At 34.0% G+C, this 17780-nt stretch overlaps 1 protein-coding gene across 1 annotated transcript; it reads right to left on the reverse strand.

Moving 5' to 3' along the window:
• Nucleotides 1–3850: 3850 nt before the first annotated feature.
• On the reverse strand, nucleotides 3851–12249 carry LOC143630113 (serine/threonine-protein kinase STY46-like). Its single transcript, XM_077099204.1, has 16 exons — nucleotides 11957–12249; nucleotides 9924–10038; nucleotides 9113–9207; nucleotides 8914–9030; nucleotides 8473–8527; nucleotides 8262–8372; nucleotides 8079–8129; nucleotides 7655–7821; nucleotides 7460–7567; nucleotides 6937–7010; nucleotides 6671–6846; nucleotides 5771–5866; nucleotides 5338–5418; nucleotides 4962–5015; nucleotides 4727–4861; nucleotides 3851–4154 (listed from the first exon to the last, which is right to left on the reverse strand). Exons 1-16 carry the CDS (start codon nucleotides 12169–12171, stop codon nucleotides 4086–4088), a joined length of 1719 nt encoding a protein of 572 aa, XP_076955319.1. The 5' UTR covers nucleotides 12172–12249; the 3' UTR covers nucleotides 3851–4085.
• Nucleotides 12250–17780: the final 5531 nt, after the last annotated feature.

Raw genomic sequence — 17780 nt, forward strand, 5'->3', positions numbered from 1 at the left:
AACGGAACAAGTGAAATTGGTACATTAGCTGAATTCACACTTAAGTCCTTGGACTTCTTTTAAATAACAAATCCCTAGATTATTTTAATTTTATGTAAATACTTAGTTTATTATTTTATATTATCATAGAATTTTATAAAATTGAAAAGGAACAAAAAATGTTATCTGAACCGTTTGACTCATGTGACCTGCGTGCTTTGTTACTGCAGGTTTTGAGCGATGTTCAAGACTTCTTAAGGATCCCATGAATGGAGCTAAAGAGCCGGCAGGTGAAAAACACAAAGGCCCGTTACACGAGCAGGTTGAAAACTGGGATGATATCCGAAAGGTACTAAACGGGACTCCTTATGTAAACTTCTTGCATGAAGATTATAAAGTTAGTTAAATGGTTCTAAATGTGCATATGTTGTTTTAACTAACTAACTCATTCTTTATTTATTTTCCTTGTTGGAATTTTGGTTACTTTTCAAAGCTTCTCGGTCTAATTGATTTTTGTCGGGATGTTTGTCGTAGACGAGTAGCGGTTTAATGGAAAAGTTAGTTCCTAGGTTACTTCTTATATTTTATGTCAGCTGAATCCACCTTTAAAAAATGCAAACAAACATTAGTACATGTCTGTTTTGTTTATTTATGTACGTGAATGTTTTCACATTCGTTTATATATTTGTTCAAGTGCATTAATTAACGGAAAACAAACAAGAAGGGCTTCGCTTTTTCAATGGAAGGACGCAAGAAAATTTGCCCATTCATGTTTTCGTGTTTGTGTATTTGTTTGTTGAAATTATAAAACCGGAACCGAACCTCTTTTGTTATTTTATGACATTTTTTTGTGCTTGCTTATTAACCTTTTTCAAGATATGCATCGTTTTGGTTCCCTTAGACCATCTGTTGCGGGCCTACGGCCATCACCAAAGATTTGCCATAGTGTAGAATGATGAAAACCCCGTAAGGTGTAATTTATTATTCAACTATATATATGAGTACAATAAGATAAATATAAGAAAACATAATCATATACAATCTCCTAACTATGGTGGTACTATAATACTAAAACTCTTAACAATATATTTTATAATATTCTCTAATACATAGGTCTATGTGGGCCTCTAGCGATACACCATAACGCATCCATAGTAAAAAGGGTGCCGCCCATGTACTTGCCAAACCAGTCACGGACGCAGCCTATTTGCTTTGTGATTTTTTATATTTTTTTAATTCTCAATTAATTATTAAACCAATCATCACTTCACCTCGTCATAAGTCGTAACACATGTTTTTGAATGTGAAATGTGGAAGCCCTTTCGTCACCTCATCACTTACATGTCACGAATTGTCTCTTTCATCTTTGCCCATTTCACTTCCTCTTTAACGGTCGGTCTTTTTTCAACTTTTGTTGAGTTTCTTTTGCAACCGTGAAAACAGTAGCCGCTTGTTCGTTGACTTGTGGTGGTGGTGCACACGTCTAGAGCTGGCCTGGTCACGACTCACATAATTCTAATTTAATATCAAGTCTATAATTCTAGTTGAACTTAATTTTGTATAATATTAAAGATTCTAAACTTAAAAAGAACATGAACTCGGTGTTGATATATTAAGAGCTACAAACAAACTTGTTTGAAATACTTGTGTTTGTAAAAGAAAATTTAAAGTGACTTATTACTCTATGAATTAGTTAAAATTTGGTAACCTTATAATATTTGTGAATTTTAAGTTTGCACTATTTTATTTTGACTAATTTAAGAGTGTAAGAAGTCACTGTTTTGATTATTTTTTTTCACTAGTAACCTCTATTTTAGATTAATTTCAGGACTTAAATATTTCAAGATTGGGTCGAAAGATTTTTATTGTACTTTATAGAAAGTTTACTGATTTAAATACATTGTGCTAGAATTTTTTTAATTGTAAAGTTTGTTGATTCTTTGATGTATTATCTCTAACTTATTTGCCAATGAGCTTGCATTGGAGTGATAAGAAAGAGATTTGGTGTTTAATGTGATCCAGCTTCGATTCCTGTCATCATCATTCAGTTTCGGCAACGTCAGGTGATGATGGGAGACTAGGCATGGTGTTCACTGGTTGGAACTTTGAATTGAACGAGTTTTATCTTACCGAACTGTCGTGCATTCGGACGAATGTTCATGGACGTTAGCCTTAGGTAAGGCTTTTCCCCAGATCGGAAGGCGGACGTATCTTAATGTGATGACTGTAGCCAGTAGTCCATTTAGATGATTTGTTGACCGTTAAAAAAAATAATATCTAAGTTTTATACAAATAATCTATTTATTTATAAAAAGATGGTATAAATTTATGCTAAAACTTCTTTAAAACTCTAAATTTTGTTAATAAAACGAGTCCACGGTCATACATACAACTTCTGACCCATCTAATTGAATGGTCCGTTCTATTTTTAGTCTAACTGATTTTATTTTATCTACTATTATGAATGACATTTAAAATTGTCACGTTTTTATATCAATGCAATAAATTTTCACATGTAAATGAAATCAACCATGAATAAGTTCCAACATTAATTCATTATTCAATATTGAGTTGGCTGTCAAATATATGGTTCTAGAGTCATTTATGGATAACACTTCTATTAACCAATAAAATATGACTTGCAAAACCGAATTACAATTTAAACCATAACCTGGTTTGTATAGACTAACTTAAACTCATTAGACTATTACCCAAACCGTTGGTACCAAGATTTCCTAACCAACCAACTTGCTCGGACTCCAAAGTAATTTGGATTCAATCGACTAGCTATAATCCAACTAGAACACTTGAACCAACTTTGACAGGTTTATTAAGCTTGGACCTCCCATATTGACCGGCTTGTGAATACGGTTTCCAATTACCAACAATGGATGCTAAAAGAGATACAAGTAGAGCAGTCATATGAATCAAGCTCTACCATCTTGATATTTCCGAATTAAGCTAGAAGCTAAGATAGTACTACTCGGTTCATGTTCAACTTGTGCCTCGATGCTTCAACTTGTTATTATCAAAAGCTTGCATGCTTCTTTTTGTAAAATTCTCAAATAACAAACTAACAGTTTCAGTTTATATAAGTTTTAAAAAATAAAGTATCATAATACTACAGGGAAATAAAGATACTTTACACGAGCCAGCAGGTGAGTTACTCGAGCTAAACCAACTCGAGTTTTATATGAGCGCACTACCTTAAACTCGCACTCGACTAATACATTTATACGAGTCAGGGAGCATGAGTCAATGACATCGAGTTTTCTAATGAGCTAATTTATACAACCCGATGAGGCCATGATTTGTTTATAGTATAAAAAAGATCCTTTTTGAATACAAGTAAGATACTGTCTCACATTGATGTAATGTTTAAATTTACCGTTACCATCATATTTAATGATAATGCTGTGGCGTATACATTCACGCCACTTAACTCCACGTTAGGAATGAGCAAGTAGTACCAAGTCTTGATACCCAACCAGTACCATGTTTTTTGGGAATATCGGGATCGGGGTTTTTGGGGTTGGTACCAGTTCAGTACCGAGCTCATCCATACTCCATTTCACTTCATCTTATTCAAGGAAATGGTTTAACACCCCTTAACTCCTCTCAATTCAATTTAAAAATAATTCTAAAATTATTGTGTGCGTAGACCAATGAGGATTTTAAACCTCGTTAACCCATCTTACCTTTAGTGTCCCTTAACCCATGAAAGGGAGAGAGGTTCCACTAGTTAATCCTTGCCAAATCACCGACGTTAAGGTTTAACCACGCGCCTAATAATAATTATAAATACAAAATATTTGTCCGTATTTGCGTATTTGCTGCTCATACCTTTACACAACAAACTAACTTTTACAAAGATCACAAAAACACCTCTCAAATTAAGAGCTACTCAAACTAGCTCTGTGTTCAAGTGGCTGTGTTTTTTATGTTACATGTTCCACAACAATAGAGAAATCGCACAAGCACAAGAAACGATCGATCGGGTATTTACAACTAACACGTTAAATTATTGATACCGACAGTTCTAGGGCCGGAAGGTTACCTACAGTATTGTTACTCAGAAACTTACATGCTGACGTGGAATGTAGTTATCATACACCATTTGGCAAAGAGCCTCCCAAATTATTTCTTCTTTTGATAGATCTTTTATCTTCAACTTCCTACAATAAAGAAACAAATAAGATTCAATTTGTTACTGATTTCTTGTAGAGGTGGCAATATCGACACATTTTATTATGTGTCGATTCACATTATGTATTTTATCGAGCGGGTTAAAATGTTTATACAAACAGTTAAATAAGTCAAACTTGTGGTACCGGAGGTATATCGTCTAAAGTGCAATTTTCAATGCATAAAACCTTTTAAAGAGTTTTAACCTAAATTTTTTAACTAATTTAATTGTAAACAAGCCTAATATTTAATATATTAAATACACATTTATATAGTAATAATAATATAAAATTATGATAAAAATAACTAAATAATTTATAGTATGTGATATATATAAACATTATAATTAAAAAATATATATAGCTAAAAGTGTATATAAACTAATTTATAAATAATAAAAGAGCCGAGCTCGAGCACTCGTAAATTAAACGAGCCGAGCTCAGGCTTGGTTTGGCTCATTTACACCAGTATAAAGGTGTCAGTCAATCCATTCCGAGTTCTGACCCAGTTAAAAGTCTACCCGCTTCCCACCCACTTTGCCACCAAAAAGGTTGATATTTACCATCTTAGAACAATGCAGCAAAGCTGTGATTATCTCGGAAAATTCGGGCCTCGAAGACGGATCTTGCTGCCAACATCGCTCAAGTAGTCCCACAATCCCGGGATGAGTATTCTTTGGAATTATTGGCCTTAAACCCTGAAATATAAGTTGATATTTTAAGAAATAAACGCCTCATGTTTTAAAAAAAAATTCAAGTCTTGAAACGAAAAAGAAACTCAGATTACGAAAAAGGTACCTTTTGAACAACACCTATTGCTGCCTGAAGTGGAGTCAAGTTAGCATAAGGAAGCTGCCATGTCAACCAGTAACAAAAGGTTATTATTATTACAAAGCTAAGTTTTTGTACACAAAATTGTTTGGATTTGCATCAGATATTGATGGTTTATTTTCATAAGAACGCTTTCATTAAAGTTTAACTGCTAGAACTATATAAACACTTGTACCTTCTGCTTTACACGTGGTGAAAAAGGTGGTTTATACGGTTTTCAAGTGTATTATACGGTTTTCACATTTATCAACTTGAAATTGGTTCGCTAACAAACGTGTCCCTCTTAATGTATGTATCATACACAAACCTAAAAAAAGGACTAAGGATTGGAGAGTGATCAAACCTTCTTTGTTAACAGCTCCCACACGACAATGCCAAAACTGAAGACATCTGCCTTGTGACTGTAAGGTCTATGTTCAATAACCTAAAAACCAAAGAATAAGAATAATTTTGAGCATCTAAGGTGAATAAAATAAATAGTTGATTAAATTATATATGTAATTTTAGATTATCTATATAATCAATTTTCTTACAACTACTCCTCACATGTTCCGCCTTATCTTATTATTTAAAATCAAAATAATCGGAATCAAAATCAGTTTTTGTCAATCAGTCAAAATTGATTATTATAGTGACTTGGATGTTCAACAATATATAGAAACCAAATTTATAACTATATAATATTATACGGTTTGAAACCGGCCGTGATATTAAGATATAAATTAAAAACAAGTACATTTTAATCTATATAATATTTAACAAAAAAAAAGACTAACCTCAGGAGCCATCCATCGGTAAGTTCCAGTTTCTGCAGTCATAATACCAGACTTATTTTGCACTCTAGCAACACCAAAATCAGAAACCTTGACAATCTGCAAGATAAGCATTATCTTCAGAATAAGAAATGTAGCATATATCTTTGGAACAATATGCAGTAGAGTTTGTGGGCCCTACTACTGTGTAGATGTGATAACATGGGTGGGCCGGGCAAGTTGGGTGCCGAGTCAAAATGGATTCGGGTCAGAACGGTTAACTATCTAATTCGTGTTAAGAGTCAGGTGAAGGTCAACCAATAAACACTTTGTCCATTTTCTAATTCATAAATTATTGATGTTTTAAATAAGACTATTATGAGAAGTTGTCAAAAATGCCTTGTAGACGTTGGCTAGATTCAGACACTAAACAATTTTGAGACCTAAAGCGTGCCAAAAAGGACATTTTTATGAAAGTCTGAAAAAGTCAAGGGATTTAATTATACAGAAAATGTACTATGTTAATAATAAAGTGTGTGGACTTTATCGTTAAGCTTTAAAAGTTACATGATTTTAACATGCAAAAACGAAGTCCAGGGCCTCATGTGTAAATTCAGCAAAAATACATAGGATTTCTTCAACAAAATTATACTATTATAAATACTACTTTGTTAGGAGGTTTTAAGCATTTGAATAAGATAACTCTTTTTTAATAATAACAATTTTGGAGGTTTTAAGCATTTGAAAACACTTTGGGGTTGACTTTCACTCGTATGACCAGGGAATCCACTTGAGCTGTTTCATTGAGACAAAAATATAACCCAAATCAAACCCAATTTTGGGCAAACGGGTCAAAATCGCCACCTCGTAGATGACAAAAAACCAATGAAATTAAGCAATTTAAAATAAACATAATTTGCTTACTCCATTTTCATCCATCAAAAGGTTGGCACTCTTAAGATCCCTGTGGATTATATTATTTTCATGCAAGTAATTCATTCCTTTCGAAATGTGAATTGCTATTTTGATTATTGTTGGGACATCAACATGGCCTCTTTGATTATGTAGGAAGTCATATAGACTCCCACCTGCCATAAATTCTGGAAAATAAAAAGAACATGTTATAAATGTATAAAGGACCAGAAATTCCTGCTTTTAATAAAAAAAAGTAAGGGACTATTTAGAATTACCAGTAACAATACAAAGATTTGGGGGTCTTGTACATGCACCTATAAATTGAACAACGTTTTTGTGCCGGATTTTCCTGTTAGTTGAAGAAAGTTAGGATTCATAGTGATAATGGACCAAAGGAAACATTTATATATTATAATACAAATAATAAGAATAATAAATAATAATAATTATTTTTATGATACAAACGAAGACAGTATTTAGTCTAATTATTCTAAGTGTTATTATACTAAGAATAATAATTTTGGTATTAATAATAATAACAAATAACTTTATAGCAGTCACTGCATAAAGACAGTATCAAACGTCACTATTTTCTTTTAATTCTTATGAGTAAAATCAACGGAACAGGTCAAACAAGTGAAAAATCTCCTAGAGTGCATTTTAATGCATTAAATTTCCTAAATCAACATATTAACTCATGTTCTGTCCTAATAAAACTACATTATAAAACCTTAACTAATGATCATCTAGAAAACAAGTTACACATAGAAACTAAACTCCAACATTAATGTAACAAACCTCATTATATAGACTTCTTGAGCGAATTCTCTCTGCACATTTTCACATAAATACTCATCCTTTAGAGCTTTGATGGCCACATCTTGAGTGCAGAATGTACCTTTATACCTGTATAAGAAAATTAACAAATTAGACAAAAGAAATATATATCATACTTTTGGCATGTAACTTACAAAAAAAAAACTTTGAACTTACAGATCACTATATGATCCACCACCAATTCTATATTCAAATTTTAACAACTTAACATCAATTTCCCACACATCAGCCCCATCCACAGGCAGCTGCACAATTTCTTGAAAATTATTTGTTTCCGTCTCTTTAGAAGGCAAAACTTGTGAATCCTTTGACCAAGGTATCTCCTGTAGTGAAGGCATATTTGGTGAAATGGGTCGGTTCAGGTTGACCCGTAGCAATTACGAAACTACTTTTAGTACAGTAACAATGGAAATCTTTGAATGAAATACAACCAAAATAGGTATGTTGACTTTCAACTTTTTTGACCAGTTCAACGTTTGAGATGGAACACAACCCAAATCACCGCCAGGTAAGTAAATGTGTCATATTTGATACACATGTGCAATATTTGCATTAATTCCTAAAGGTACAAGTTGACTACCTCAACCCTTGGTATTTCCATTGCCAATAAATCTCTCAGTTTTTCGGTTTCCTACAAATATATTAAATAAGTTAGCAATGCCCATGAAAGCTTGAATATTATGGCATAAATTCGAACATCTTTTATGGGTACACTATCTATACAATGACCTGTTACTATTGAAAAATATAAGTAGCGAAATACCTCGTATGGCCAGCCATTAACAACAAACACATCTAACGAGTAGCCATCGGATGTTGAAAAAGCATGAGCTTCTTGAATATTTAGGCCGATCTCAGAGAGCAATGAAGTCAACTGTATTTTCAAACCACAAATTATAAGGGCAATTTGGTATTTTCAAAGGTATATACATTAGAACTTAAAGCATTGTGAGTAATGAGCTGATATTTATTACCTTACACAGGAGTTTAGGCTTATCGTTTGTTGAAATTGTAATTTCGTGCAAAGGCCTACATGATTTTGAAGTCTTGTTACATCATCAAATTGTAAAAACTGATAAACAAACAGATTATAGACATGGTATATAGTATTCCTTCATTAGCATAAGTAAACTGCATTGATGGACTGCAAAATCAATATATTTAATCGTATATATACAGCTTATCATATGTGGAGAAATTATTACTTAGCTTGCCATAAAGAAACAAATTATTTCTGAGCAATAGTTCTTATCATATGTGGCCTATTTGACACATTTCCTTTTAAGGTATTTTCTTATTTGATCCATTAGAAATAAGACAGAGAACCGATTCAACCCACTCATAAACTATATATTATACAACCACACGAAAAGAATTGAAGGCTCAAATAGAATCAAACCTTTAAGAAATATTACCGAAATAAGTGCTGGTTGGCACTCATATCTTTGTCTCCACCTTGCAGATTTATTTTACTGGCCTCAAAAGGAATTTCAAGTTTTGATGATAAACCAAATGCAGTTGGTGGATGAGTGCTGAAAACCACAAGAAAAGAAAAGATAAGTACTCTTTTTGCGTTAAAAGTAAGACCGAGGTTTAAATAATTCAAAATCATGCCTCTGCCTGCATGGATGGATAGAAATCTGAGCATCTTTCATCTTTGTATAGCTTGAAGTAGAGTCAACGCCATTTTCACCAACACTAGAATGAAGCTGCATAATTGTTGACATGTGAATCTCAAATGAATGTTTAAAGAAGTTAATTTTTACCACAAGAAGACTTTAGAAGCTAACATTTTACAAATGTAATACAAAGTGACCAAAATTCTTAAACCGTCAATTATAACAACTGATAACATGCCTTAAAGAAAACTAATACTCCATTTATTCCATATAAGTATGCGGTTTCTATTCTCAACAACAAACCTAGATTTCGTGAATTCAAGACGCGTTATGAATTTGTCTAAATTTCTAACACTCCTTTTTGAGTTTGTGGTGTTTCAAAAACTGTTTAGTGTTCAGAATTGTTTATTAAGAATAAATTACTATGTTGCAAGGATGTGAGTGACCATATGTATATTTGATTAAATGAGAGAAGCCAATGTATGCTAGAATCCTACAATATGGGTGGTAACTAGTGTCTATTTATAATGAATGGTTAATATGCAAGTAATGTACATGAGTATGAGAGCAAATTTCATACCAAAAACACAACTTCCAAAATATCATATATGGCATTTTGTAAGTATGGAAGGGGCTTTATGAATTGTCCCTTAATAAATATGCAACCATCTTATCAGCAAATCAAGACAAAATACAAACAGTACAATGTTGTACCACAAAGGTCATGTTTTAATAAGAGCCTAAAACTCTTAACTTTTGCATTCTACTGAGGGGTGCAAGCTGTAAATAAAAAAATTACATTATACCTGAATAAGGCGGGCTTCAAATGCTGGTCTAGTATTTGGGTCATGTGCCAAGTGTAACAAGTTTTTGTGCATAAGGACTTCATGTGCCCTCTCGACATTCACATCCAATGCATATCTGCTATGAAATTGATGAATTAGTGGATTCGGCCTTAAAACAGCAATTAATGATGTAATTTATCTATCAAGCACCAAGTTAACCCATGAAAGGGGAGAACTATTAGTTTTCTTTAGCTCATCGTGGTATAGCCATTGTAACTAATAGTTAATCCAGAAACATGTATCCAAAGATTGAGAATTAGGGTCATTGGATCCCATGAAACTAACCACCGTAAAAATTGAGTGCTTAAAGTTTTGTAAACGGTATAAACAAAAGACTTTTACTGTATAAGATACTTTAGAATCTTTTTTTTGACCAAAGATCCCAACAACAAGCTCTCCTCAACTACTACAATAAATTGTGCATATTTTATTCTTTTGAAAAAGACAAGTTTGCTGCCATCTAAGACTATTGAACATAAGAAAACAAGAATTCATCTATTTCGAGTAAAAAATACAGACTATTATACTTCTATGGTTATATATAGTATTATTAAATGCTATTTCAATTTCAAATTTGTTATAGGTTCCACACAAAAAAAAAATCCTTTCTAGCATAGGTTGAAAAGGTTAGCATTTCACATGATAAAGCTCACCCTAGTCAAAGAATTTATCTTTCCTGAAATGATGGGAGCACCAAATAAGAAGATAATAATCATTGCTCTTTCTACTTTTCAAACCTTGTACTTCGTTTAATGTGTCATGGATTCCAAAATAAAAACATATTAAAAAATTTGTTCCAAAGAGAACAACTTCTTTAAATTCAAATAACAGGTTGAAATTAGTGTTTATGGGCAGATTATTTACACGAACAACAGATGATATTACAGTAGATTATTTAAACGAACATCAGATGATTCGACAGTAAGCAACGGACAAAGATGAATGATTCGACATGAACACGATCGTGTTAACAAATTATCAATTTTCTGTGCAACTTTACAACAAATTAGTTGAAACAACGAACAATTTAGGGCTTCATATGACCGAATCGATACTACCGAACAGGAAGACGACTGAAACTAGTGTTTATATGCAGATTATTTACACACACATCAGAATATCAGATAATATAACAATATGCGACGGATGATTGGATGACGATGCATGATTCGACAAAAACACAATTATAAAACATATAATCAATTTCCAAAATATTTCACAACGAACTAGTAGAATAAAGAACAACTAGGGCTTCATACGACTGAAACCGAAATTACGAGTGGGTGTAGCGACTGAAATTAGTGTTTATTTGCATATTATTTACCCGAACATCAAATAATATTAGATATGCAAAAGATGAAGATGCAAGATGAAGATGCATGATTCAACATAAACGCAATCATAGAATATATAATCAGTTTCCATGATATATCATACAAATTAGTTGAATAAGCAATAATTAGGGCTTCAGATGACTGAAATTAGTGCTCATGTGCAGATTATTTATACGAACATCAAATAATATATTACTACATGCAACAGATGAGATGCATGGCTCAACATAAGCACAATCGTTTAATAAATAATAATCAATTTCCGTTAAATTTCACAACGAAGTAGTTAAATACTTAAATAACAAGCAATTAGATCTTCAAACTGAAACCGAAACTACCTAACTCCGACGACTGAAATTAGTGTTTATGTGCAGATTATTCATGAATAATTCAAAACGAACACAATCATATAAACATACACAATCCTCTACAAAATTTCACAACAAATTAGTCGAAATAACGAACAATTAGGGCTCTGTCCGACTGAAACAAGACCGAAGGATGTAGACGACTAAAACTAGCGCTTATATGCAATGGATGAAGATGCATGATTCGACTGAACAAAATCGTTTAAATAAATAATCAATTTCCGTCAAATTTAACAACAAATTAGCATAATAACGAACAATTAGGGCTTAAAACAGCTAAAATTGAAATTACCGAACAGGAAGGCGACTGAAATGCGACCACAACTCATCTTCAAATCCAGGCACACTCGCCTCTTCACAATTCGCCTCTCTAAGCCTACGAAGCACCTCCTGATACACCTCCACCTTCGGCCGTCGCTTCCGGCTCGCCACCGCTGCATCCGCCGTCGCAGACGCTCGGCTACTGCAACAGCTCTCGGTATCTTCACCTCCTCGACGCATCACCATTAGTTGGTTAGTTATCGGTTATTACATGTATACAGTTAGTTGTGAGGTAATGAAACGGTTACGATGGATACGAAGGTAGGTAGGTTGTTACGTCCCTACGCATGAGTTTGAAATGAAACGACAATGGTGAATGTGTTTGTTTAATACCGCCTGCTCTACAATGGTGTGTGTCTGTTTATATACACGAAATGACCAAAATGTCCTTTTCAACAGCTTTTTCATTTAATGTTCATCCTGAGCCAAGGTGAAAAAAAAAAACAAGAACCGTTTTTTATATACCCGGGTTTTAATACCCGAACTTGTACTCGACCTTACCCGTAGAGTACGGATAGGGTATGTATTTTGGTACTAAAACCCGAACTGGACCCGATTTGTACCTGGTAATACCCGAAACCTGAACCGGTTCAATACCCGGAACCGGGTATTTGAAATACCCGAAAAATACCTTAAAAATACCCAAAAAATATCCCTAAAAAATGTTACCTCGAAAAATACCTGAAAAACACCCGGAAAAAACCCGAAAAAGTATGAATATATGGTTTTTTCAATACCTGAAAATATGGTATTCAAATACACGGTTCCATACTCGACTCGAACCTGATGCATAGGGTATGGTTTATAGAGACAATACTCGGACCCGAACCCGACCCGGGTATTACCAATACCCGATTTTCTAGTACCCGGTTATACCCGAACCCGATTCCATGACTAATAAGTGTATAGAGGAGACACAAAAACAAGATAGACTATATGGAACGTATAGGTCTTCCAACAGCTCATATAGGACTGATACACTACAAAACCATTACGACTCGTATAGGACTATATGGCTGACACGCTATAAAACGACTCAGTGCCCATACAACCCTAATAGGCAAAAACTGGTGTGGGAAGATCCTATGCCCTTTTTAATCATTCGGCCATGTGATTTTCTACCCACAAGGTTATGCCACGCATCATATATTTTCGAGTAGATGGTTTTTAAATCGTATTAGCCAATGGGGTGTTTTAGGCTTCCAACAAGTTTTATTTTGATTTCAACGAGATTTTTTAAGCGTCTGATGATATTTTTTTTTATTTTGATTGGTTAAAGCAAACAAACTTGTTCGTTTGATCATATTTCCGTATAATGTCCATCCTCAATAATGTCGATCCACAAACTTTTTTTAACTATTAGCCAATGATATTTTCAACTTAACAAGATTTTGTCACGTGTCATAAAACTGTTGAGTCGGCTTTTTTAAATGTTGGAGCTAATGGATTTTTAACTGTCCGGCGAAATTTATTTTGGCGTTCAACGAGATGTTTTGTTGGCTTCCGACAAGATTCTTTTCGCATCTGGAACTTTTTTTTAACGTCTGACTACATGTATTTTGGTTTGCGACGAGATTTTTTAGACGTATGACGAGTTTTATATTGGCGCCCGATGAGTTTTTTTTTGCTTCCGCCGACATTTCTGCTTTTGATGACTTCTTTAGCAAGTGGCAGGATATAGTTGGTTAAAAATCTCATCGAGTATTAACGAGTTTTATCATGACTTTCACTATACAAAAGGGCATTTCGGTCATTATCCTGTTTACATATACTGTTGAGCAAGTCCTTTTCTCCAGAACAATAAACTTTAAAACCAGATCACAGTACAACACTTATAGCATATGTTACAAGATTTGAAAGAATTGTGTTTGCTTTAAGTTTGGAAAAGGATAATGTCGTAATGCGCACCCATTGAGCGGATATCGACTTGGATTCAAGCCATTGTTCTTTGCCTTGCTTTCTTCACCATTTTTATTAGTTTTTTATATTTTTTATATTTATATTATATTGATCCATCCATATCCAATTGAAAGATTCATCTATGAAAATGTTATATTAAGCAACCTTGTAATATTATTAGTTTGTCAAAATAGACCTCACACAAATTAGTTATTTCATGGTTGAAGTGTACGTTAGTTGGTATTTTAAAATACTCAGTTTTGAGCTCAAACCGAACCAGAATTTAAATTTCGGTTTTTCCGTTTCGAGTTTTTACGTATGGGTTTGGTTTGTTATGAGTTTGGCTTTAACTTTGCATTTGAGTTTGGAATGTTTGAGTTTGTAATAATAAATTTATGTCATAAACCCGACAACAAAACATTCAAATAAGTTCGATGTAGTTCCGTTACCGAGTTAGGCTATGTGTAGTTCGATTTTGAAACGAGGTAATATTAAGGTGACCATAACACAAATTTTGGTTTGTTTTGTCGGTTATTTTGGTTTCGATTTGACTAATCAAACTTTTCTCACCTTTGTTTTAAATTACTTATCATGTATTTCTTAGTAATTGAATATACATAATACAAAATTAAATTTTGGATAGTTCCTAAGAGTAGATGGTACAAGAGGCGGTATACACTACCAATAAAGTTTTCTATTAATAGATTTTTTTAGCGTTGTAAACCCTGTTAAAAAGCTCTGTATGCACAATCTATACATTTCTAGTGAAAACAAAAGCAATGATGCGTAATTGATGTTGAAAAAAACATCAATTGGTCGAGGATAAATCGTGTTATACTTAGTTCTAGGGATGAGCATTTTGTCCCAAATACCTGTACTCGTACCCGTATGGGTCACACCCCGACTTAGGGCCTAGGCGTATGACCAATAGTTGGTACCTGCTTTGTAAATACATCAGAGTTGCGGGTTATTTTAGCGGAAGACTTTGGTTGAATAAAATATTAATTTATTTGAAAACTTCTCGGATAATAAATACCCAGTGTTTGATTTATAAAGCTTGTTGAAATACCGTTTGCAATATTTTAATAATTAAAAACTAAGCCATCATTATCTTGCGAGCATCTAAATCCATGAATGTCTTGCTACCTGTACTAATCTGTATTCCCTGAAATGTGGGGAAAAATACGTCAGCTATATGATGGTGAATACGTATGACTCTATAAAACATTTGAATGACATTATAATACAAATATAGTTTTCTCTACAAGCTCAGCAAAAGCATTTCTACTTCTGGTCTGTGTACCACTGCCCTACACACACAATTGTTCCCGAGCCACGTAGCCCTTTCCGGGAGACTAGTTATGACCATTAGCCCGCGGCCATGTAGCCTTAGAATGATTAGGCCGAACGGTTATGTTTGGATCCAGACACATGCGTATTCGGTCTGAGTTGATTTTATTCTCTACTTTGTATTATAACGTTTTAGAGATCACATGATCTCATGTAGACATTTGATTGACTCGTTAAGACAAACACCCGTTCATTTTATCAAGTATAAATATGTTTTGACTGATTGAAAAGGTTAACGTATTCACCTGTCCGTCGGTGTGCGTTTGAAACCTTGACTGTGAATGAATGATTGATTGACTAACTGATTGATTGATTGACCTATAATAAAATAGGTATATAAATATCTGGATCGTCTCTTGATCCGGCTGTAGACCTTTAGTCTGGTTTAAATAGTTTTAAACCTTGATTGATCATTTGTTTGAATAAAATATTTAGACCCGTAGTCTTTTTGTTTATTTATAAAATCATATGATGAGTTTCTTCTTCATGAAGAAACATCTATAATTTGTTTCTTCTTCAAGAAGAAACATTCATTGACTGTTATGCATGTAAAATCTTAGGTTTCTTATACATGAAGAAACAATGTTTTAATTATATTCTTTGGATATGAATGTTATGTTTCTTAATCGTGAAGAAACTATACTTTCTTATGAATGTAAAACTGATGTTTCTTAATTATAAAGAAACACTATTATTATCCTTTGTATGTTTATGTAAACATAATTATGATCAAGGTTGGGCTATACCCTCGACTGTGGTCTAAGCCACATAATGTAATAATAAAATAATGACTTAGGCAGAACTCCTACCTTACACGGGTATTTGAAGTTCTATTACTAAGATTGATCGAGCAGCACTTCCACTTTCTATCGCGTTCTAGAGCTTAGACTGTTGAAATCTCAAAGCTTGGAATGTACTACGATACTCGACACGCAAAACGATGCTTGGCACGCAAAACGAGGTGCCATATGGTGGTCGTCATGTTGTGCACGTACTTCGAGATAGATTGTCGGGTTATCTTCAGGTGGCACGGATTACGAGGTTTGGCGCGCCAAACGATGTTCGCTACGCAAAACGAGGTAGAGGGAGAGTAAATTCCAGAGAGAGAAAGTTGGTGTGAGAAATGAATGTGCCGTGAACCCCCCCCCCCCCCCTTTATAGTTGATTTTGGATCCCATCGCGGTACGCGATGAGACTCTTCCCTGACTCTGTCGCGTAGCGCAACGCATATATTCTGCCACGTGTCCCTGAGTCATCACGGTCCATTGCGGTACGCGATGGCCGTCTTCTTGGACTCATCGCGTAGCGCGATGGGTCCCTATATACCATTTTTCATTTTCAGTCCCTTGTCTTTGATAGCTTGTCACTTCTAGGCCTAACTCCCATTGTCCAAAAATACTAAGGCGGCTCTCGGCGATACGAGCGTGCGAAGTGCAAAGTGCGCCATCAAAATGCCACATTGCGCCCATCGCCCAAGCGCGTGCGCGTCGGGTGCTTCGCACCCTCCACTAGGACCACTGGGTGCATGCTAGGCATATAAGAATATTATTATGAAAAATCTCTTCCTTATTAAGAGCTTCCATTTCTTTACCACTTTCCATGTGGGATGGGTTTTATTTTCCTTATTTATACCCATGTGGAATGCTTCCACTTTCTTACATATTTCAATGTGGGATGGAATTTCCTTATTCCATATCCTTAACATAAGATAACTTTATTCATGGAATTTTTTTTATTTCCTTATAGAATGGTTTTATTTTCTTTATTTGAATTTTCTCATTACTTATTATAGAATAATTTGATCCTTCAACTTTACTAAGTTGTCAAATTTGGACCAAAATTTTGAGGATGTTACAGTATGCGTACCCGGTACTCGTACCGATTTAGTATATTCGGTACGAGTATTGGTACTCATTTTTGTTGAATTTTGATACGAGTACAATCGGGTACGGGTACATTCAGTATATTGTACCCGTTTGGAATGTGTAGAGATTTTTATGTGATTCTCAATATTTACTATCTATAAATAAATTCTATATATTAAATTCTCCATATAATAATCAAACTTACCATTATAATTAATATTAATATTTCACATAACGATTAAGGTTATTTTTCCATATTTCATTCTCCTTCTCACTTCAACCATCATCAATCAACCAATTGTTGGAGCATCGAACATCATCAGCCATCAAACATCAACATCATTTAGATTATATGTCATAAAAAACATGGACTCAAGTCAATTCATGTTGTTTGTTACTTGTAAACATATCATTACCCGGACTAATTCATGTTGTTTGTTACTCGTACCGGTGTCGGTTTCAAGATCATTAGAGATTTGGATATAAAAAAGAAAAGTGGTACATAAGCGGGTACCTTACCCGAAATACCCGTACCAATACCCGTACCCGTATCCGTACCATAACGAAAAATTTGGTACATTGAGACACGATTTTACTGATTTTCGGTACGGGTACAATAGGGTACGGGTACGGTACTGTCCCAAGCTCATCCCTACTTAGTTCTATGTTTATGTTATGCAT

This window comes from Bidens hawaiensis, unplaced genomic scaffold (genome assembly GCF_021521415.1).
Source record: "Bidens hawaiensis isolate Kalapana, Puna unplaced genomic scaffold, B.hawaiensis_p1.1 tig00000459_1, whole genome shotgun sequence".
NCBI lineage: Eukaryota > Viridiplantae > Streptophyta > Magnoliopsida > Asterales > Asteraceae > Bidens > Bidens hawaiensis.

Bases quoted from the DNA above. Each gene is read 5' to 3' on its own strand.
- LOC143630113 (XM_077099204.1), bottom strand. From the start codon at position 12,171: ATGGTGATGCGTCGAGGAGGTGAAGATACCGAGAGCTGTTGCAGTAGC. The intron at 7,011-7,459 runs GTTTGTTACATT...TTCAACTAACAG, and splicing joins CAAGAAGTCTATATAATGAG to GAAAATCCGGCACAAAAACG. The intron at 5,867-6,670 runs GTAAGCAAATTA...CTTATCTTGCAG, and splicing joins TTTTGATGGATGAAAATGGA to ATTGTCAAGGTTTCTGATTT.